This window comes from Neoarius graeffei, chromosome 5 (genome assembly GCF_027579695.1).
Source record: "Neoarius graeffei isolate fNeoGra1 chromosome 5, fNeoGra1.pri, whole genome shotgun sequence".
NCBI classification, from domain to species: Eukaryota; Metazoa; Chordata; class Actinopteri; order Siluriformes; family Ariidae; genus Neoarius; species Neoarius graeffei.
In genome coordinates, this window is record NC_083573.1 from 20,787,468 (window position 1) to 20,809,823 (window position 22,356).

Below are 22,356 nucleotides of genomic sequence, written 5' to 3' on the forward strand. Positions count from 1 at the left end.
GTAACCCATTAGGAGAAAGGCTGTGGCTCCTCATCACGGGTGAAGAGGTCAGGGCAACAGCTCCGGGAGGACAATCCCAGCAGACAAATCTGTGCAACACCAATGAAAAAAAAAAAAGTGTTGAGTACATCTTGGCACAGAACCCCAACCATAACCTGAGTCTCAGGAGGAGAGGTAAGCGATTATCATTTAGAAGGTGTTCCACACGTCCACTTTCCCACCTTGATCTAAACCACGTGGCAAGCAAGTCCCACAGAACTAAGCGCTGCCACAGTTATGCTGTTGCACCCTCAATAGAGAAGAGTATTTCAGTATCTAGTCAGTAAACTGGTTTCAGAAGTCCCGAGTTTCTCCAAGCCCCAGTGTGGTGGGACGAGGGCTGATAGGGCGTGCCCGCCCTCTGAGCACCAATACACGTCAAGAAGGGCAAGGGTTAACTCGGAGACCTAGTTAACATAAAATGAAGGGGGTAAATCATAAGCTAGGTCAAGTTGTGGGCCTGAGCATCCTGATCCTGCTGGGGCTCATGGGAGGATTCGTGTGGTGGTCGATACAGGGAACCCAGACTGACACAGAGTCAAGACAAGGGAGACATCCAACTCATAATTTGTATTGGCAGTATGCTAATTTTACAGCTAAATAGGCTAACAGGTCAAATTGTCTAGTTTGCTCCACCCTGCCACACACCGTTACACAACCATTCGTGTTTGAGACCGCCAACACAACTAAAGAGAATACTGCGCAAGCATGGCGAGCCGTGATGGAAGCTGTCTGTGGTGAGGCCAAAAAAAAAGTGGTTTTTTTTCCGGTTACGTAGATTTCAAAACTAGGGTCGGTAGGCAGGCATTTTTTTTTTTTTTTTTTTCAAGATGGCTGCCATAACCTATATTTAGACAGGAATAATTTCACAAAATATAATGAATTTCTTTGCAGGTCACAAGAGTTACCACCTTCTGATGAATCTGATGCAGCATGAGACACCTTTTAACATGAATTTTTCTGTAAATATAACAGCTCAATACACCATGTTTGTTTCAGTTCAGAGAGAGAGAGAGAGCAGCCCCTCCCCTCTCTGCTCCCTGAGTGGAGCTCGTCGCCTTGGTAACGGTGCAGGGAAAAGACACAATATAACAAGCAAAGAGCGCTTTTTCTCAGAGTTCTCTCTCCTCGAACAACACTGATTTACGCGGAAACGAAAGGAGCTATTCACAAAATTCTTTCACATTGAGTGCTACAAGGCTCCCATGAACACATTAATGTATTTTTTTTGTCCCTAGTGTAAAACATGTGGACACTAGAGCGAGTTAAAAACAAGTGACTTTTCTGATTTTGCAGTAAAAGCGCTGCCACGTTTATAATGGGAGTCTATGGGAGAGCGCGGCTGTCCTCTCCTTACTTTCAGGCTTCTCATTCAAAAACTGTAAATCCTATCGCTCAGGTAGACACTTGTCTTGATTCACACAATGTGTGACTACAACTTTTGAGAAAATTGTGTGTGTAGAGTGAAAATTGTGGCTGAGAAAACAGTTTAAATGAGAGAGCTTTTTTTTTCAAGCTGCCTACACTCTAAACTCCTGAGCGCCACTGGTGTGTAACGCAGTAGACACCCATTATAAAGTCTGAATTTCTCCAGATTTGCTCATGGTGTTTGGTCTGTGACTGATTAAAAAGTATAGAACCTAGCAAAAAAGTTGAATGCCAGATCCACACAGGAGAATTTTGTCTCCGTTTTAAAGTTTGAATCATGTCTCGAGGTGAAAGACAAAATAAGCGTTATTTCTGCTTCTGTTCCCTCCGACGGCCCCGACACACTACTGCCTCTGCCGAGTGCGCGCGCGCACACCGCATGTCGGGGCCGCGGATGAGTTACTCTCCCTTGATCAATGAAGTCTGCAGGGAATTTGTGATTATTATCGGTACAAACAGCGCGAATCACAACTTAAATGAGTGCGGTTCAGTTTGACATTATTGTCAGTCCGTTAGATAAACATTTAATTTTATTAAAATCAAAAATTAATATTTAGAGCCTGTGGGCTACAAAAATAAGTCATTAAAGTAGCCGGCTGGACTTAATTGTGTAGTCGGCTGTATGGCCGGCAGCCGGCGCTTGTGGAAAGCCCCGATTTTCCCAGTGAGTGACAAAAACTTCCGGTTCACGTGGTTGGGTTATATGTAAAAGTCGCGACTGGGAAAAAAACGAAAAAAAAAGTTTAGGGTCGGGCGGTACGGATTAGGGTCGGTCGGGTAACCGGAAATACACACACTTTTTTTTTTGGCCTGATGTAAAAAAAAAAAAAGACTGTAATGTCACATATCGAGGTGGGGGAGACGACCCACCCAAGAGTAGAAATTAGGGTAAATGAACCAGGAAAGGGGATAAATTATACCTTATGCGCAGGCCAAAAGGGCAATCCAAATTCTACCTCTGTGGGGAAGGTCAAGGAAGCTAAGTGTTCAACCGTTTGCACAGTGCAGGGTTCAGTCCCAAATCCAAACGTGACCTGCACGGGACGAAATGGCACTCTGTACAAGCAAGGCAGAAAGGCGACAATAGGATACCTCCTATTTAGGGCCGGGAGGGAATCTAACTCAGTTAGCTGGCCCAACCTTTTATTACCCAGGCTGGCAGTGTAAGTGTGGTCACCATGTGTATAACTTCCTCCCAATAGATTGGAAAGGCATGTGTGCCCTGATCCAATTAGATGCCCACCTAATAATAGCAACCCCTGAGGCGAGTGGCAGATGGTGCAGAAGCGCAGACAATGATTTTCCTCCTCCAGAACATCAACTGCAACCCAAGGTGAAGAAATTCTTCCAGGCACTGTTTCCACAGTATGGGATAGCACAACTCTGGAATGAACTTGAGGTGGTGCATTATAGACTGGCACAGTTCGTGAATTCAACCATAGAGGCCATGGAGGGCGTGAGAACTGAATTGACCGCACTCAGATTAATGACAACACAGAATCGCATGGCCCTTGACATCCTTTTGGCAAAGGAAGGCGGAGTATGTGGCATGATAGGAGAACATTGTTGTACGTACGTTCCTGAAAACGACAGGAATCATTGTAACATCACTGAGGCACTGAACAAGATGCGCAAGGTTGCTGAACAATTATGAGCAGATGAACATGGAGGAGTCAAAGACAGCTGGTGGTGTTGGTTTAGTGGATGGAAGACTCTGATTCTATCCACCATACCAGTCCTGGGCTTAGTGATTGTGATGCTATGTTTGCTGTCAATGTTGTATGTCTGTGTTTCAGAGGCAACTGACAAATATTGGTAACCAGATGGTGAAAATAGACCCAGATGACTTGCCTAACTGGCCTCCAAACCCACATGAAGACTATAACCCACCGTTTGACGACGTCAGCACAGCTGATATGAAATTAGTCCTAGCTTAAAACACTCATTTGTGGTTATTTTCTGTTCTATTGTTTCCTGATCTATGCTTGCTAGCATAACTTAAGACATCTATGTCTTACAAAACAGCCTTAGCATTATCCCTGTACACTCAATGATGTGTTAAGTCGAATCTCACCAGGAACTCTTACCACTGAAATTGTGTACATTTCATTCTTTCAGCAATTATTGTCCTGTAGGATAAAAAGGTGGGAAATGTGAAGGAAATTTAGTGAATGAACATTTCTATTCTCTGTGTTTCTGTGTGTTGAACTCAAGTGGCCTAGTGTACTGAGAAAAGTTGTTTTCCCACATGCTGTAATCACCTTTCTGTGCCCTTGGCTGGTGATAAGCAGGGTGTCAGAGTTCTCCTAAACCACATCCGTCTGCACATCCCAGAGCACGCCAGGTGCACGCTTTAACAAAGCTTCATAGAAAATCTTGAGCCAATCACGTACAGACGCGAGCAGTAAGCGAATGTCTTTAGAGTATAATAGATAACAGCCACTAAGACACAACTCAGAGTGCACTCTTGACATCACCAGAGGTGGTGTCGTCGTCTTCTTTGTTTCCATATCTCTGTTTATGTAATCTACTATAATAAATAACTGAAAAGACAACTGCTAAGCGTTCTGAAGGGTTTATTAGAAGTTTCCATTACAGCTCCCTCCGGTACTGTTGGTCAACAGGGTGCCAGTGGAAAGTATGCTAATGTTGCACCAAAACGGAGAAGGAGAGGGAGGAGGCGTGTTAGGAGAGAGCGTGAAAGATGGAAGGGAAGGAGCTTAGAATTGAGGGTAGGAACACTGAATGTGGGAACATTGACTAGCAGAGCGAGAGAGTTAGCAGGTATGATGGAAAGAAGGAAGTTGGACATTTTGTGTGTACAGGAGATGAGGTGGAAGGGAAGCAGGGCCAAGAACATTGGAGGTGGATGCAAGTAGTTTTATTATGGAGTCGATGGAAAGAGAAATGGTATTGGTATTGTTTTGAGGGGAGAGTTGGTCAACAGTGTGATTGATTTGAAGAGAGAGTGTCAGAGTGATAGGCATGAAGTTGGAGATTCAAGGAGTGGTAATCAATGTTGTGTGCATATGCCCCACATATGGGAAAAAATGGATGAAGTGGTAGAAAGTATATAGAGGGAGGAGTGCGTGCTGATAGGAGCAGATTTCAATGGACATGTTGGTGAGGGAAACAGAGGAGATGAGGACATGATGGGCAGATATAATGTAAGAGAGAGAAATGTGGAAGGGCAAATGGTGGTTGATTTTTCAAAGAGAATGAATTTGGCAATAGTTAATACATACTTCAAGAAGAAAGAGCAGCACAGGATGACGTTTAAGAGTGGAGGAAGAGCTACACAGGTGGACTACATACTCTGTAGAGGGGGTAACCTGAAGGAGATTGGAGACTGTAAAGTGATGGCAGGGGAGTGTGTATCTAGACAACATTGAGTGGCCTTGTGCAGGATGAACTTAAAAGTGAAAAAGAGAAAGCGTGAAATAGCGGAGCTGAAGATTAAGTGGTGGAAACTAAAAGAGGTTGAACATCAGAAGGAGTTTATGGAAGAAATGAGACGAGCATTGAGTAGTCATGGAAGTCTGCCAGAAGATTGGAATACTACTGCTGTACTAGTAAGAGAGGCAGCAAGTAAGGTGCTAGGGTGGCAATTGGGAAGGAGGAAGGAAGACAAGGAGACATGGTGGTGGAACAAAGTGCAGGAAATTATAAAAGAGAAGAGGCTAGCAAAGAGGAATTGGGATGATCAGAGAAATGAGGAAAGCAGGCGATTATACAGAGAAATGAGACAGAAGGCAAAAAGAGCAGTAGCAAAGGTGAAAGCAGATGCATACCAGGAGTTGTACGAAAGACTGGAGACCAAAGAAGGAGAGCAAGACCTGTACAGACTAGCTAGGCAGAGAAACAGGGAAGCGAGGGATGTACAGCAGGTAAGAGTGATGAGAGATGTAAATGTAAATGTGCTGACAAACAAAGAGAGTGTATTAAGAAGGTGGAAAGAGTACTTTGAGGATTTATTAAATGAGGAGAATCCAAGAGAGAAAAGGTCAGATTCGTTGGAGACAGCAAATCAGGAAGCAGAGTTGGTTAGTAAGGATGAGGTGAGGGCAGCCATGAAAAGAATGAAGACTGGGAAAGCAGTCAGACCAGATGGTATCCCTATTGAGGCTTGGAGATGTTTGGGTGAGACGGCTGTGGAGTTCCAAACAAGATTGTTTGTTTAATAAGATCTTAGAGAATGAGAAAATGCTGAATGAATGGAGAGTGTGCTAGGCCCAATGTACAAGAATAAGGGAGATGTACAGAGCTGCAGTAATTACAGAGGGATAAAATTGATGAGCCACACCATGAAGTTATGGGAAAGGGTATTGGAGGCGAGATTGAGAAGAGAGGTAGCAATCTGTCAACAGCAGTATGGGTTTATGCCAAGGAAGAGCACATCAGGTGCAATTTTTGCTTTAAAAATGTTAATGGAGAAGTACAGGGAAGGCCAGAGAAAGCTACAGTGTGTGTTTGTAGACCTGGAGAAAGCATACGATAGAGTACCGAGAGATGAATTATGGTATTGTATGAGAAAGTGCGGAGTGAATGAGAAGTATATTAGAGTGGTGCAAGACATATATGAGAACAATGAAACAGCAGTGAGGTGTGCAGCTGGAATGACTGAATAGTTCAAGGTGAAGGTGGGACTTCATTAAGGATCTGCTTTGAGTCCGTTCTTGTTTGCCATAGTGATGAATAGCTTGATGGATGAAGTGAGGCAAGAGTCACCATGGAACATGATGTTTGCGGATGATATTGTGATGTGTTGAAAGTAGAAAGGAGGTTGAGCTGGGTTTAGAGAGATGGAGGTATGCATTGGAATGAAGAGGAATGAAGGTGAGCAGTAGCAAAACAGAATGCATGTGCATCAATGAGAATGGGGATGAGAGTGTAATGAAGATGCAAGGAGTAGACATAAAGAAAAGTTGGTGAATTCAAGTACCTGGGGTCAACTGTGCAGGAAAATGGGGGCTGCGATAGTGAGGTGAGAGTGTGTGCAGGCAGGGTGGAGCAGTTGGAGAAGGATTTCGGGAGTCATTTGTGATGGGAAAGTCCCAGCAAAAGTGAAAGGCAAGATGTATAAGACAGTAGTGAGACCAGCTGTGATGTATGGATTGGAGACAGTACCCTTAAAGAGACAGGAGGCAAAGTTGGAGGTGGTGGAGTTGAGGATGTTAAGGTTTGCGATGGGAATGACAAGGTTGGACAGGATAAGGAACGAGCACATCAGCGGGACAGCACATGTGGAGAGCTTGGGAATTAAGCTAAGAGAGATGAGACTGAGATGGTATGGGCACATCTTGAGAAGAGATACAGAGCATGTTGGAAGGAGAATATTGAGGATGGAGCTTCCAGGCACATGAAAATGAGGAAGGCCAAAGAGGAGATACATGGATGTGGTAAGAGAGGACATGAAAGTGGCAGGTGTGGTGGAGAAGGATGCGGAGGACAGGGAGCAATGGAAACGAAAGATCCGCTGTGGCGACCCTTAATCGGGAGCAGCCAAAAGAAAGATGATAGCTTTTTATTATTTGTGGATGTAAAATAAACTTTTTATCGTTGTTCTTTTTGTCAAGCAATGTCAGATCTACTACAGCATCGAGAAGTATCCATGGATGTATTACTATAGGACCAGGAGCGGTCCTGGGGGCGGGCCGACCGGGCAGCCGCCCGGTGCGGCATCGCGGGGGGGGGCGGCACGAGCGCAGGTGCGGAAAAAAAAAAAAAAAAACGGTCCCCCCCCCCCCAAAAAAAAAAAAAAAAACAAGACGGGCGGGTGTGTGTGTGAACATTTTGGATGGGGAAGCCCAATAGACCCTTTTCACTGACATCACCAGAAACCAGAAGTAAACAAACCCTGCGCCATATTGGAAGACCAACAAACTCGTGATTGGGGGAAATAACAGCAGCGCGCGGAATTTAAACCCACGAGGCACTTGATTCATCATAAACCTACAATGGTAAACTTTTGTGCTGTGTTAGGGTATTCCAACAAAGCTGATGGGAAAGGTGAAAAGTCTTTCTACAGAATACCAGCTGTGATTGAGACACAAGCAAACCAAGGAGCTTTCTGCCAGGAGACAGAGAATAAGTGCATTACTGAGTGTCTCTGAGCAAAGGAGAGCCTGAACGTTGCAACCTCCCTATTGGCTGTTTATTGGTTGTTTGTAAAAATGTATCAATTGTTGCCCTTCCCACGGGAATCATCGCGGGCTCGAGAGACGAGACCTGACGAGTTAGTTCGTTGGTAGCAGAACAAAATGTCTGGACACGGGTTTTCAGAAAAGGAAAGAAAATAAACGGAGGGTCAAAAATACAAAAAAGGAGGCAGAAAATGCAAAACGAGTTTTAAGGTAGGACAAATGGTTACTTTTCTGAGGCAGCCCGCCGTGGCTGCCTGCAGGCTTATTTATTATATAGCCCATTTAGTTAAAATAGTTTATATAAAATGTTTATAGTTATGTGATGGTTGTCCTGATTTAGACTGGGTTTGGTTTTTTTTTTTGGGGGGGGGGGGGGGTTGCGCGATGTTGCACCCAGGTCCAGATTAGGGCAGAACCGGCCCTGGCTACATTTCAGGTGTGGTTTGTTTTATGAATGTATGTACTTGCATACATGTGTACTTGGTCTTCCAATATGGCGCTTAACAAAATATCGCGGCGCGGTGACATCATGCGGTAGCCCTCGATACCAAAGTTGCGCAGGTGACGTCATCAGTGTGCATGTGTACCTAACTTGTCGTAGCCCCATAATATGCACAATCCCGCCAGAAGAACGTTGTACTAGTCATCAAAAAGACTTTACTACCATAGTACTACACTACTATGACATTACACAGAGTCTTAAGTAATACATTACGACTTGATCATTGCCATTCTGGTAACAGCAAATTTATAACGGGCTGTGTCCGCGACGTACAACACACAACAAGAAATGTTTAAACGACCATGTAAAGCTGTTAACATTCTGTTGGCTAATACAGAGCCCAACGCGGGGGGGGCGGCACGAGCGCTGGCGCGGAAAAAAAAAAAAGGTCCCCAAAAAAAAACCCCGAAAAAAAAAAAAAAGACGGGCGGGGGCGCCAGCAGGGGGTTTCGCCCGGGGAGTAAATCACTCTAGGATCGCCACTGTGTAGGACTAATGTTTAATTCTTTTTTTATCAAATGTTTTTATTGTGCATCTTCAAGAGTATGTACCAGGACTGGAATTTTGTCATTTTAGGGGCAAGGCCACTTGGCCTTTTGTGCTGTCAATTTTTTGAGAGCACGAAGGCCAAAAGCCAGGGCACCAAGGCCATAAAATAAAACAATGATTTTAAGTTCACGTCTATAATTAATTTAATTTAATGACTAATGACTCTTCTGAGGAAGATTGGAGTCTCCGTTGAAACTATCAAGCAGGTAAAGAAACATCTCCTACACTATTATGTCTGAAGATAAGAAAATATTGAACACATCTAAACTTATCAATCCATCACTCACTTCAAAAATTGTAAAACTTATTAAACCTACATTCTCCCATAATTTGTTCAACTGACACCAAATGTGCAAGAGCATCTTCAGACTGTACTACTATGCAGATTTTTGATTAATCAAAATTGAGCCTGGAGTACATCAAAATGTTTGACTGTAAATGGAACATATACTAGGATGCAGGCTACTGATTAACCCATAAGAGCCCAGACCGATTTCTCAATCAAGGAAAATTATTGAGGAAATAAAATGAACTAAATAGATGACAAAGAAAACATTTCTGACCTTTTATTTTTTAAAATAGCACTTTCATGTCTTAAGATCTGAAATATTAAATTGCAAATTTGCAGCACACTGCAACACTATTACACTGTTAACCCGAAAGTTCATTCTGTGCAAACAGTTTGAGTAAATACCACTTTTAAAGATTAGTTTTATTGCATTACTTAAACAGTATGAGTATATGAAGAGTATATGAGACAGTCATTGGGTGTACTCATTTTTGTAATTTAAACAAACTTAAACTATCATGTTTTACCTCAGGCCACAGTGCTGCCCTGTTGTGATTGGCTCAAAACTCAAGACAAGTCTTTGTCCGTTGACGGCTACAGAGGAAGTTGTGCCATTTTATAATTTACACAGAGCAATTTAAGGTCTTTGCACTTTGCATGCTCCTTGGACAATATGCTTGCATTTTTCTGTTTTTAACAATGAGATAAAATCTCTTGCGATGGTGATCTCGTCAAGATGGCAGCAGTTACACTTCGGTTAAACAGCAAAAAGAAACATGCAATACTAGTAACAAAACAATGCTAACTGCATAGATTAAAAAAGTGGCTATGAACAGACAACAGCACATATCACGCATCATATTACGGCAGGAACAAGCAGTAGTAACATCCATGACCTTACGCTTAAAGCTCGACAAAGGAAAAACTTGACAGCAAGCTAATTAGCATTTGTTACCGGCTACAGTCAGTACTCGGCATGTTAAAAGTGGGTCAATGTTGTAACGACATAACGTTACTGTACAAGCAATGCTTATTTAATGGTAACAAACTTAAGCCCTATATGTTGAAATTCCTATCCTATTCGTTCGTTAATTTATCACACAGTCTTACCTCAGTCAACTTCTTCCCTCCTTCTGTGAAAATTCAACATCTTAGACGCGGACACAAGTGGGCGGGGGATGCGTTTGATTAAGTCTCCTGGTTGGCTGGTGATAGATTGGTGTCATTATAGCACGTCGGAGCGGTTCATGCCAGGCTCGAGTCCGATCCACCACTGATGAGTTGCCCAATAAGAATCCAGAATGTCATCAAAAGACGTATTTTTTTTCTCAATAGACGCAGGTGATGTTAAAGCCTATTGGCAGTCACGAGGCAGACTGCAAAACCGCAGGGCATCAAGGCCACTGTGGCCTTACGGCATACCTGTCAACTTTGAGGTTTGAAAAAAAGGGATATTTCCCAGATTTTAACTCAAAATAAGGGAAAATTTCGGAAAGTCGAACTTTACAAAAATTTCAGAAAGTCAGTAATCGAACTGACTTTTCTTCACAAAATTAAATTCGTCCTGCCATTTGGGCAAGTAGTGGCAATACACCTTTTTGGGTTTTGCCTCGCTCCTTTCTTTATTCATGTCTCTAGTCTCGCCGTCTACTGAAACTCGCTCCCTGAGGAAAGAATTACGACCATCTTTTAGTTTTGTGAGAAGTTCCGAGCAGTGACCGTGGTCAGACCATAGATTTACATAGAAGACTAGATGCCTCGTCCCCGTTGCCCGTCAACGAAGTCGAACGTCCGCACATGGCGGCCATCTTACCTCAGACAGCTGGCTTACCCATTACATTGTGTTGGTAGCGATATGTACTTTTCAGATGACTGTAACTTCCTCAAATTTCAATCGATATTCAAACGGTTTGGTTTGTTATATAAAACAAACAAATGGAAGTATGTATTTATGATATTAATGATGAAATAATCATTTTATGTTTAAAAAAAATACACATAGCTTGGCGAAAATATTTCAGTATACTACAGACTGTAAGACAGGATGCATGCTGAAATTCCTATGCTGTGAGAAGCCTAACACTGCATACTTCTGGATAACTGCGGCCTTAGGACAAATAATCATACAATTTATTTCCAATTTTTAGTGAAAATATTTTTACATGTGATAGGGCCGTAGGGGAAGCTAAAGTTAAATAAACAGCTTACTCACTTCTGAAACTTCAGAAATACTTCATCCACCTCAAAAACCTAATGCACTCCCAGATAGCAGAGGGACGTTGAAACGGCGCCGATTCTTGGTCAGAATGGTCGGTTTCCGTCGTAAGTCAGAAAATCAACGCTGAAACGGTGCCGTGAAACGTCGATTTCTCTGCCGTCGGAGAAGGTCGATTTATCACTGTTGAATCACCGTGGGTAAAGGTTGATCTGTCGACCGTCAGAGAAGGTCGAATATACGATGTTGAACCATCGTCACTTTTGCCGGCCAGTTTTCAACATTGGTAGGATGAGCAACTAATTGTTCAGAATATAAATTGCCACTGTTTGTCTTATCCTGCTTACACATAGATACGAGTAAATGATATAAGTATAAGTGATAATGATAAGTAAATGATAAAAAAAAGAACAAAAACCAGTTTACTTTCTTAACTCAGCAATGGATTTGTTTGAAAGTTTTTTTTGCAAATAACTTAACATTTCCAAGATGATCATAAATTAATTCTAATTTATAATTATAATTAATAATTATAATTATTTAATTCATAATGTCCCATAATGCAGTGCGATTACCACTGCTGTTTACTGGATGACATCATTTTCGTTATATACCTGGGTGCATGTGAAACTCCCACACCACTCGGTTGGATCGCGACTCTCGTGGATCGGCCTGCTGTTACGCTTGGACCTGAAACAACATTGAGAAAAACACTGGACCATGCTACATTTTCATTCATCCCTGGACATCTGGTACGTACCATTATTCAGTCACTATTAATAAAGGGAATTTCGAATACAATTTCAAGCAGTTTAAGAAGTTATGATGAACTTCAGTCATATCACGCGTTGGAGAAATTTCCCTCAACTAGTATCCATTTGAAACAACAACAATGCAGATGCATTATTCAATCGAAAAACGAGTCGAAGTACTTGTCTTGTTGGAGTGAAAATTTAGCGTTGGAGTGAAAACTTAGCATTTAAATCGAGCTTGTAGGCCTAGGTCGCATGTCGTTTTGAGCTGACCTGTTCTTTTGTGTAGCCATGGGTCGCGCCTCGCGGCCATGAACTTTAAAGATTATCCAGCTACCAACGCTTCTGTAGTGACCACTTTGTTTGAGGTACCACGAACGAAATTGCTTATATTCCCTCAACTAATACAATAAACATGCAGATGCATTGTTTAGTCGAAAACTAGTCAAAGTAGTTGTCTTGATGGAGTGAAAACAAAGCATTTCAATCGAGTATATAGGCCGTGGTTATAACCGGTAGCTCTATACCCGGCTTGAGGGGGTTGGGCTTTGTAACGCTATGGGTCGCAGCCATTAGAACAGGACTCCAGACATTGTTAAAACATTGTTGGTATTAAAACAGAACTTTCTATAAAACAATTGTTTGAAGTATGTGTGTGTGTGTGTGTGTGTGCGTGTGTGTCCATTTGAAACAATAAACATGCAGATGCATTATTCAATCGAAAAACGAGTCGAAGTAGTTGTCTTGTTGGAGTGAAAACTTAGCGTTGGTGTGAAAACTTAGCGTTTAAATCAAGCATGTAGGCCTAGGTCGCATGTCGTTTTGAGCTGACCTGTTCTTTTGTGTAGCCATGGGTCGCGCCTCGCGGCCATGAACTTTAAAGATTATCCAGCTACCAACGCTTCTGTAGTGACCACTTTGTTTGAGGTACCACGAACGAAATTGCTTATATTCCCTCAACTAATACAATAAACATGCAGATGCATTGTTTAGTCGAAAACTAGTCAAAGTAGTGGTCTTGATGGAGTGAAAACAAAGCATTTCAATCGAGTATATAGGCCGTGGTTATAACCGGTAGCTATACCCGGCTTGAGGGGGCTGGGCTTTGTAACACTGTAGGCCTATACTGCCCTACAAAGCCAAAAGACCTTAACTCATCAGACTCATTACAGGCTTCTGCCTTGGTTTTCCCTTTGCTTTTGGAAGTTACGGTAAAAACGACGTCTTATTGTTACCAGAAAAAACAGAAATGACTCGAAATAATTCATCACATGATACAACTGATGTCCTCTGTTCCAAAAATGGCAATAACTCATGTTGACCTTAAGTGATATTAAGGTCTTTTGGCTTTGTAGGGCAGTATGGGTCGCAGCCATTAGAACACAACTCCAGACATTGTTAAAACATTGTTGGTATTAAAACAGAACTTTCTATAAAACAATTGTTTGAACTGTGTGTGTGTGTGTAAGGTTATTTCAAATGTAATGACGTAAATGTTGTTGTCTTTGTTCCCCCCCATGTTTACCTCAATGGAACCTGAAGACCACTACCCCGTCATTCCCTCAAAAGGTACTGCAGACATTTATTTCTTTTATTTCTTTAGGGGAGAGAACATGGCTTCTTATTGGTCAAAAAGAAGACGTGTTGTGACAGCTACTGAAATGTCAGAAAGGCAGATTCTGTCCGATTTTGAGTCAGCTCTGGGTAATCCTGCTGCTCAAGTCTCTTCTTCAATTGCATCACCCAGGCCTGCATCATCAATGGGTTTAGATGAGGATGGTGGGGATTCTGTTGAGTTGGGAGGGTGCAGTGATGCAGAGTCTGACAGCAGTAGCATGTCTTCAGAGGGTGACAGTGACAGTCATATTGATGGTGACTCTTTTGAAGAGTCAGGGCTTCACCAAAAATTAAAACACTGGGCTGCATCATTCTCTGTGCCTTTGATTGCCATTACTGCTCTGTTGACCATTTTGAGAACAAGCCACCCTGAACTGCCCAAGGATGCTAGGACCTTATTGGGCACTAAGCCTGCAGTACTATTACAGACCATAGGTAATGGGGAATACTTCCATTTTGGCTTGGCAAAGGGAATTTTGTCCAAATTAAGCACCATCCATTTACCAGATGTCATTCAAACAATAAGAGTTCAATTTAACATCGATGGTCTCCCTATTTTCAAAAGCACCAGGCTTCAGTTTTGGCCTATTTTGGCACTGATTGATTGCGATTACACCAGAACACCGTTTTTAGTTGGCATCTTTTGTGGCCCTGGAAAACCCTCCAATGTGTTTGATTATCTGACAGAGTTTGTTAAAGACCTCTCTGATCTGCTTTGCAATGGGGTAACATTTGGAGGTAGAAAGCTGAGGGTGGCCATTTCATCCTTCATTTGTGATGCTCCTGCTCGAGCATTTGTAAAACAAATTAAATGCCATAATGGGTACTCCGGATGCGATAAATGCCATCAGACTGGTATTTGGCAGAAAAAAATGACGTATCCTGAGACTGATGTTAGGCTAAGGTCAGACGAGGAGTTTGAAAATATGGTAGATGAGGACCACCACATCAACAGAAGTCCTCTGACGGGTCTGGTGAAAATGGTGTCTGCCTTCCCAATAGATGCATTTATGTTGCCTTGGCGTTATGAAAAAGTTGATACATTTTTGGATGAGGGGGAAAAACTCTACAAGGCAGCCTACAAGAGCCATTAAAGCCATCTCCGAAAAGTTAATACAGCTTCGTCCCTATACTCCAGCTGAATTTGCACGGAAACCCCGTGAACTCGCCGAAACTGATAGGTGGAAAGCGGCAGAGCTGCGCCAATTTATGATTTACAGTGGGCCATTAGTTCTGAGGGACATTCTTCCACAAGATCTCTATGAAAACTTCATGTTGTTTTCTGTGGCCATGTTTTTGCTACTCACACCAAACATTTCTGAAAGTATGGTTTGTTTTTCCGAAAAATTGTTAATGGCTTTTGTAAAGCATTTTGGAGAGGTGTATGGTAAAGACGAGATTGTGTTTAGCGTACATCAAACAATACATCTGACACGAGTACCGCCAGTATGGTTCCCTCGACAACATCTCATCCTTTCCTTACGAGAATTATTTGGGTAAACTAAAAAAAATGCTACGCAAGCCATCTCAACCTTTACAACAGGTTGTCAAACGCCTTTCAGAGGAGCCAGTTTGTTTATTTCCACCACCACCTACACAACCACAGTTGTTAGGGGTGGGCGATATGTATCGTCTGCGATGTCATCGTGAATGTTGTTTTGACGATGTGTAATTTTGCATTATCGAGTTTTTTTAATTAAGCCGCCAAAAATCAATACAGAGCGGAGCAGACCCGGCGCCAGACACGGACTGACGGACGGGCCTTGAATTGCTTTGGGGGGGGGCACACATTTTATACGCCAAGCCAGGGCAACACAACTGTTTCTAGCAACCCAGGACAGCAGCACAGACGTGACGAGTTAAATATTCTAAGAAACCTATAAAGCAACCAAAACAACTTTCCAAAATGTATCAAACATTGCTCAGCATATTAAAAGTTTTTTTTTGCTCCGCTGGCCTCACAACGCACAAAGCTGATTTCGGGTATCTACCGGAAGATGTCGTGATATGATCCCGTCCAGCAATAAAACGTGATTGGCTGAGACAGCTGCTGATTTACCCAGATACCATCTGAAGAAAAAATGCGATTGGTCGGTTGGTTCATTCCATGTCATTAACCCATTGGTTCCCAAGAAATATTAGTCCACGTTTATAGCAATGATCCAGAAATTATTACTAGTGTTTCTGTACTCACGGATAATAATGAATGAACCGATCAGCCGATTTCGAATAGTTTCAATACATTTTAAATTGAGCACATTTTTCTTTATTATTGTTATACTGAAAAACTTTGACTTGTAGTTTACGGGGGTTTTTTTTTTGGGGGGGGGGGGGGGGGGGGGGGGGGAACAAAGAAGAAGAAGAAGAAGCTGTGACTGGCTCCTATCAGGCCAAGTGCGCACTCGCCGGCCACTTTCAGGCATCTTTTTCGGATTAGTGAGACCAGACCCTCTGAACATGAATGGGGAGATATCAATACTGGACTCTGTGAAAACTAACGGTCGCGAAGAGCATATGATTGAAATCGCCATGAAAAGTTGATTATACTTGAGTGTTAGGTTGGTTCTCATGGCTCAGAAAAAGCTTTAAAATCCACTTTTCTCGTGGATTATTTTGACACTGCGCAGGCGCAGTACTTCTATAACGGCAGGAGAGGGACAGCGGAGCACGAAGCTGCAAGATGATTGGAAAGCTGTTGGTCCAGATCGACATATGATTGGTTGTTGGCAGCGGAACAGGCGGGATATTTGCAGACCCGTACTGCCGTCAGAGACGGTTGATTAGAATGTTTGCTGCCGTTACGAACTGTCAATTGAATTATTCATTTTTATTAATTTAAAGTTGTTTAAGAAAAATATGGCTTTTCCTTAAATACTTGTCACTGCAATGATTCTTTTAGTCATTGTAATTATTGTAATCTTTAAGCAAGTGTTTTTTTTTAAATATCGTCAAAATATCGTTATCGTTAAAATCCTAAAAAAATATCGAGATATTATTTTTTGCCCATATCGCCCACTCCTATGTTACACCCACACCAGGAGGGCCCATTACCCCAACACTTAAGTTCTGGCCAGCAATTTAAAAAAGTGCATTTCAATGATTTCTGTTTTTCTTCAAAGCAGGGCGATGATTGCCTAGTGATTAAAAATGAAATCGTAATGGTGAAAAACATAATTAAACATGGTGACTCTGTCTTTGTGGTTTACATGAAATTCAAGAGGAGGGAGTCATATTTCCACTATCCTTGCCCCTCCACAAGCATTGGCTGCTACAGAGTATTTGGCATAGACAGCTGCCTTAATGTTGACCGGCTTGAGGTTGTCCAGGGCAAATGTGTGTTGTTCCCAGATGGAGAGACCTTTGTGGCAATCCCTCTTTGTCACTATTCGTAAACCTATATGGGAAGAAAAAAAAAAAAACACACACACACACACACACAAAGAAACACATCTTTACTTATGTACTAGAAGGAATCTGGACAGTTGGAGTACTCCAGCTGGATGGCAGGCACTAACTATCCTTTCCATGGAGTACTTTTTTTTATTTTTTTTTATTATAGATGGCACAGATTTGGAAAGTTGTGGAATTCCAAGACCGGAGTGCAGCAGTTGTGTCGTCCAGCTGGGTGGTAGATGTTGACGGAGAAGTGGGATGCTACTGGCCACCCTTTGGCGGAAACAAAGCTGTGAAGGCCGCCATGAACTGCACCCCCCCGGGACAAGGATGGCGATTCCATCAAAAAATAAGGGTGCTGGCAACCTGTGGTGAGCTGCATAGCTACTTCATTAAACCAATGACAATACTTCAATACTGCATTAAGCCAATTTCATTAAGACTGCCTTCCCTTTCAGGCACCTTTGCCAAAGCAAGACGTTACCTGACCTGATCGCTTGAGGAAGGCTGCCTTACAGCAGACCTGCAATCGGATGATGGTGAGATGGGGCCAAGGAAAAGACGGTAAAAGTGTTTTCTTTTTTAAATCACAACTTGCAGTTATAAGTTCAATTACGGTTTCGTTTGTGTTTTGAGCTGTGTCAGTAAGGTCCTGGGTTTATTTTAAAGACCAAACAAAAGGTATTTGGAGGAGGACAGCGAGGAGGAGGCAGGACCAAGCCGCAGGGGGAGGAGGCCACCATCTATTGACGCCACTCAGCTGGACAGCGAGTGGCAATTCCCCTCCCTTAATGAAGGTGACTATCTGTACCACTTGTTGTTGTTGTTCTACTAAAGACCTAGAAGTTGTCTGAAATAATAATGCTTTCATTTCCGTCTTCAGACACTCAGCCAGGCCTGTTTCTTCACAGCCAGCCACTAACTCATGGTAACTATGCATTTCCTTTATTTATGCCAGAAATTAAAATACCAATGAGTAAGTGAAGATATGTTTTGATCAACTGACTGCTTACTATTTTTCAGATTCACCGTCGTCAGAAACCCCGCCAGGCCCTTTCCTTCACAGCCAGCCACTAACCCATGGTAACTATGATTTCTCCTTGATTTATGCCATAAACGACTAAAAAAACAAAACAAAACAACAAACAAATATCTATGTAGATGCGTTTTGATCAACTGACTATACAATTTTTCAGATTCACCCCAGCCACGTCACTGCTTCCATGGTAAGTCAAAGAGGAAATCAATCAACATGAAAATTGTGAATTTAGAACAGAAATTAAATTAAGGCACACCTTGAAGTGAACTAAATTGTACTCTCTGATATTTCAGCCACACCTCTGCCATCGCAACAGTTGCTGCGTGGTGAGTCCACAACTGTAATCACTGGTCATAAATGACCAGCAATGTGAAATAAAAGTCCTAATGTTTGGTGTTACTTAACAGACATGGGCATCAGCACCGTCATTGCTCTCCTTGGCCAGCTGAGGGAGGAAAACTGACTGCTTACTATTTTTCAGATTCACCGTCTTCAGAAACCCCGCCAGGCCCTTTCCTTCACAGCCAGCCACTAACCCATGGTAACTATGCATTGCCTTTATTTATGCCAAAAACGACAAAAAAAACAACAAAACGACAAACAAATATCTATGTAGATGCATTTTGATCAACTGACTATACAATTTTTCAGATTCACCCCAGCCACGTCACCGCTTCCATGGTAAGTCAAAGAGGAAATCAATCAACATGAAAATTGTGAATTTTGAACAGAAATTAAATTAAGGCGCACCTTGAAGTGAACTAAATTGTACACTCTGATATTTCAGCCACACCTCTGCCATCGCAACAGGGGAACAATCAGTTGCTGCGTGGTGAGTCATCAACTGTAATCACTGTTCAAAAATGACCAGCAATATGAAATAAAAGTCCTAATGTTTGGTGTTACTTAACAGACATGGGCATCAGCACAGTCATCGCTCTCCTTGGCCAGCTGAGGGAGGAAAACAGGGAGCTGAAGGGGGAAGTAGGAAGGCTGGCGCAAGAGGTCAGGGCCCTAAGGAGAGAGATGGGGAGACAAGACACACCCCAGACATCGCCCCTAATCAAGCTCCCACTCTCCACCATGGAGGAGTTTTTGGCAGTAGAGGCCCTGGTGAAGGAAGATGCCAAACAAAAGCAGCTAATGGTTCCAGTCATCTGCAACACCTGCAAAAAGAAACACAAATACTTAATATCATTGTGAATCAATGAAACAATGATAAACATGTGTCAGACTAGCGCTATGGTTCTGACAGTCTTCTTCACAGACATGCAATTAAAATCAATGTGTAATTACTAGACTGCCACCTGCTGTACTGGAGAGGGCGGGGACGTGAATTCATGGCCCGACTTCCTGCTGTAAACTCCTGTCAGAAGCGCGTCATGAATTCTGGACCTACCGACTTTTATATAATGTGAAAATACGGGATATTTTCGAGAAAATAAAAAAACGGGAAGACAGCAGGAAATAAGTCAAAATAAGGGATTTCCCGGGAAAAACAGGAGGGTTGACAGGTATGCCTTACAGCAGATATTTTTTTCCAAGGGCACAAGCCCAAATTGAGAGGGCACGAGGGCCATGGCCCTTGTGAAATTCCTGCCCTGGTATGTACAACACAAGATATCCATGACACAAAGTGTAAACAAATGATAACCCCCCCCCCCAACCCATGGCGACCCCCTAACCAACCCATCCCGGATCTCAAAATACAATCCAAATATTAAAAAAAAGAAAAAAATGCATGTACAGGTAAAAGTATAACATACAAACATAACTCATCATGTAAATTATGGATAATTATGCTGCACTCTTTCTTTAACCAAAGTGTAAGCTGCATCCCATGCACTAATTGTTTTCTGACTAGCTGCATGCATCCGGGCCACTGATCTCTCCATCATGACAATGTCTAGGAGAAAGTTGGCCCATTGTTGCCATGGCAAGTTATGAGGTGGCTGCCATCTCAGTGTCAATATTTTCTTAGCTCCAGTGAGGCCAGCCCATAATAAGCGCCTTTGTTGAAGAGAAAGTTCTAAAGTGGAGTCATCATTAAGCAGGAGTAAAGATGGTGATAGTGGGATATTGACCTCAAGCATATCACTCAAGGTGATAGAGATTTGTCTCCAGAAAGCAGACACACTGGGACAATCCCAATACATGTGTATAAATGATCCTGCAGTATTGAGTGTGCATAAGTCACAATTAGGAGATGTGATGATTTTCATAGCATGACATTTCCTGGGGGTTAGATACATCCTGTGTATAAATTTAAAATGTATCAATTGATGGTCAGGGTTTTTGGAGGGGTCATGTAGATTCTTCCATACTGTATCCCAGCAAATTTCTTCCTCTCCTGTGGAGGGGAGGTCCCTCTCCCATATACTTTCTACAGGCAACAGTGCACATGGATCAGAAATAAATTTATAAAGTTTGGAAACCATCCCCCGTGTTTGGCTTTGTGGCACACGTAGTTTATGCAGTGAGTGGGTTGGAAGTGCTATGCCCCAAGGGACACCATATGCCTTCACGGCAGACCTCAACTGCAGATAAAAGAAAAATGATGAACCAGGTAGGTCATACTCAGCTTGTAGATCACTAAAAGCACGCAAACCATCATCATCAAACAGGTCTTTGAAAACATTAACTCCCTTATTCCTCCACAGTGGGAAAGAAAAGGCTTTTTTCCAATAAGGAGAGAAAAATTATTGAATACAGGAGAGTATTTGTGCCATTTTAGCTCTACATTAGCATGATTCATTACAGTGTGGCAAGTTCTGAGCAAATAAGAAATTAAAGGGCCAAGATGTGATTTAGCTTCTTTAGGTGATATGTTAGAGTACACCAGGTCTTGAAGCCTGTAGGACTGAGAAAGATTCTCCTCAATTAGTTTCCAGGAGACAGAGGCATCAGAATTGAACCATACAAACAAAGGTTGAAGCACAAAAGACCAAAAGTACATCTTGAAGTTTGGTAGAGCCCGTCCACCCTATGTCTTATCGCGCTGAAGGGTTTTTAGTTTCAAACGCGGTCTCTTCCCATTCCATATGAATTTGGATATGAGAGAATGTAGTTTTTCCCAATAACCCTTTGGGGGAGCAAGGGGAATCATTGAAGAATAAAAATTTACACAAGGAAGTATGTCCATTTTGACAATTGATATGCGGGCTTGAAGAGAATTTGGAAGCTTTGACCAGTGTTCTAGATCCTTTTTCAATTTGGTTTTGCATGCTTTGAAAGTTATGTGATGCTATGTGAAATATAGGAGGAGAGATATCAATCCCAAGGTATCTGAACTGTCTCACTATTGGGATATTAGAGGGCAAAGGCGTAGCTGATAGAACTGAATTTAAATGCATCAATGAAGACTTGGTCCAATTGATTTTATATCCAGATAGTGAGCTGAACAAATCAAAGGTGGATAATAAATGTGGCAGAGAAGACCCAGCGTCACCAACATAGAGCAGGATATCATCTGCATACAATGAGCTACGGTGTTCAGTATTACTGAAAGAGATAGGAAGTACAGAGGGGTGTTGTCTGATTTTCTGGGCCAGTGGCTCGAGAGAGCAAAGAGTAATGGGGAAAGGGGGTACCCCTTGATATGGGAAACTGGGAGGAGCAAATATTACTAGTATAGACCATTGCAGAAGGGTTTGCATACAGGACCTTGATCATTTGGATAAATTATGAACCTAATCCAAAATTGTCCAGAGTAGCCCAGAGATAATCCCACTCCAGTCTGTTGAACGCTTTCTCAGCATCAAGTGACAGGACTGAGCAGGGGGAATCAATCACATTTGCTGCATGGATAATGTGCAGGAGATGGCGTATATTATCAGATGCTAATCTGCTCTTAATAAATCCGGTCTGATCATTGTGCATCAATCATGTCAAATATCTTTCAAGTCATGAGGCAAGCACTTTAGCATACAGTTTCACATCCCCATTCAAAAGAGACAAGTGTCTATAATTACTGCATTGGGAAGGATCCTTGTTTGGCTTAAGAAGTAATGTGATTATTGTAGCATTGGCACCTGAATTGAAAGTGCCTTTATCAATAGCAGTATTAATCATATCCAGCAGTGGTGGGCCAAGTATGTCCCAAAAGGCAAGATATAACTCTGGTGGAATACCATCCCAACCTGGGGATTTGCCTTTCTTCATGGTGACAACAGCCTCTCTCAACTCCTCTAGTGAAATGGAAACACTAAGTTTTTCTTGGCTAGTAAGAATGGGAAGCTCAAGGCCATGGAAAAAGTTTTTGCAGGTATCTGTGTTCAGCATGACTTCAGATGAATAAAGGGTAAAATAGAAAGTTTTGAATGCCAAATTAATTTCACTAGGTTCGGTTAAAGTACCAGCGGGTGTTTGGATGGCCATGATATTAGAATAT

General features: G+C 42.3%; 2 protein-coding genes across 4 annotated transcripts in view; both read left to right on the forward strand.

The window, feature by feature from the left end:
• LOC132886573 (transmembrane protein 241) overlaps positions 1-17,470 on the forward strand; it is a 140,247-nt gene extending 122,777 nt beyond the window's left edge. Inside the window, exons 4-7 of the mRNA XM_060921398.1 lie at positions 11,732-11,917; positions 13,460-13,486; positions 17,094-17,298; positions 17,386-17,470. Coding sequence (XP_060777381.1) covers positions 11,732-11,917; positions 13,460-13,486; positions 17,094-17,298; positions 17,386-17,420 — 453 coding nt within the window. The 3' untranslated portion in view covers positions 17,421-17,470. The remainder of the gene's footprint in view (positions 1-11,731; positions 11,918-13,459; positions 13,487-17,093; positions 17,299-17,385) is intronic.
• Positions 17,414-20,403, forward strand: LOC132886574 (uncharacterized). Of its 3 annotated transcripts, XM_060921399.1 has the most exons (10): positions 17,414-17,491; positions 17,597-17,724; positions 17,811-17,855; positions 17,951-18,010; positions 18,124-18,153; positions 18,260-18,292; positions 18,448-18,507; positions 18,618-18,647; positions 18,754-18,798; positions 18,880-20,403. In XM_060921399.1, the coding sequence occupies exons 1-10, from the start codon at positions 17,472-17,474 to the stop codon at positions 19,167-19,169; spliced, it is 741 nt and encodes a 246-aa protein (XP_060777382.1). In that variant the 5' UTR covers positions 17,414-17,471; the 3' UTR covers positions 19,170-20,403. The 3 variants fall into 3 exon arrangements, with proteins under 3 accessions (XP_060777382.1, XP_060777383.1, XP_060777384.1); XM_060921400.1 differs by lacking the exon at positions 18,618-18,647; XM_060921401.1 differs by lacking the exons at positions 18,124-18,153; positions 18,260-18,292; positions 18,448-18,507.
• The last annotated feature ends 1,953 nt before the right edge of the window (positions 20,404-22,356 follow it).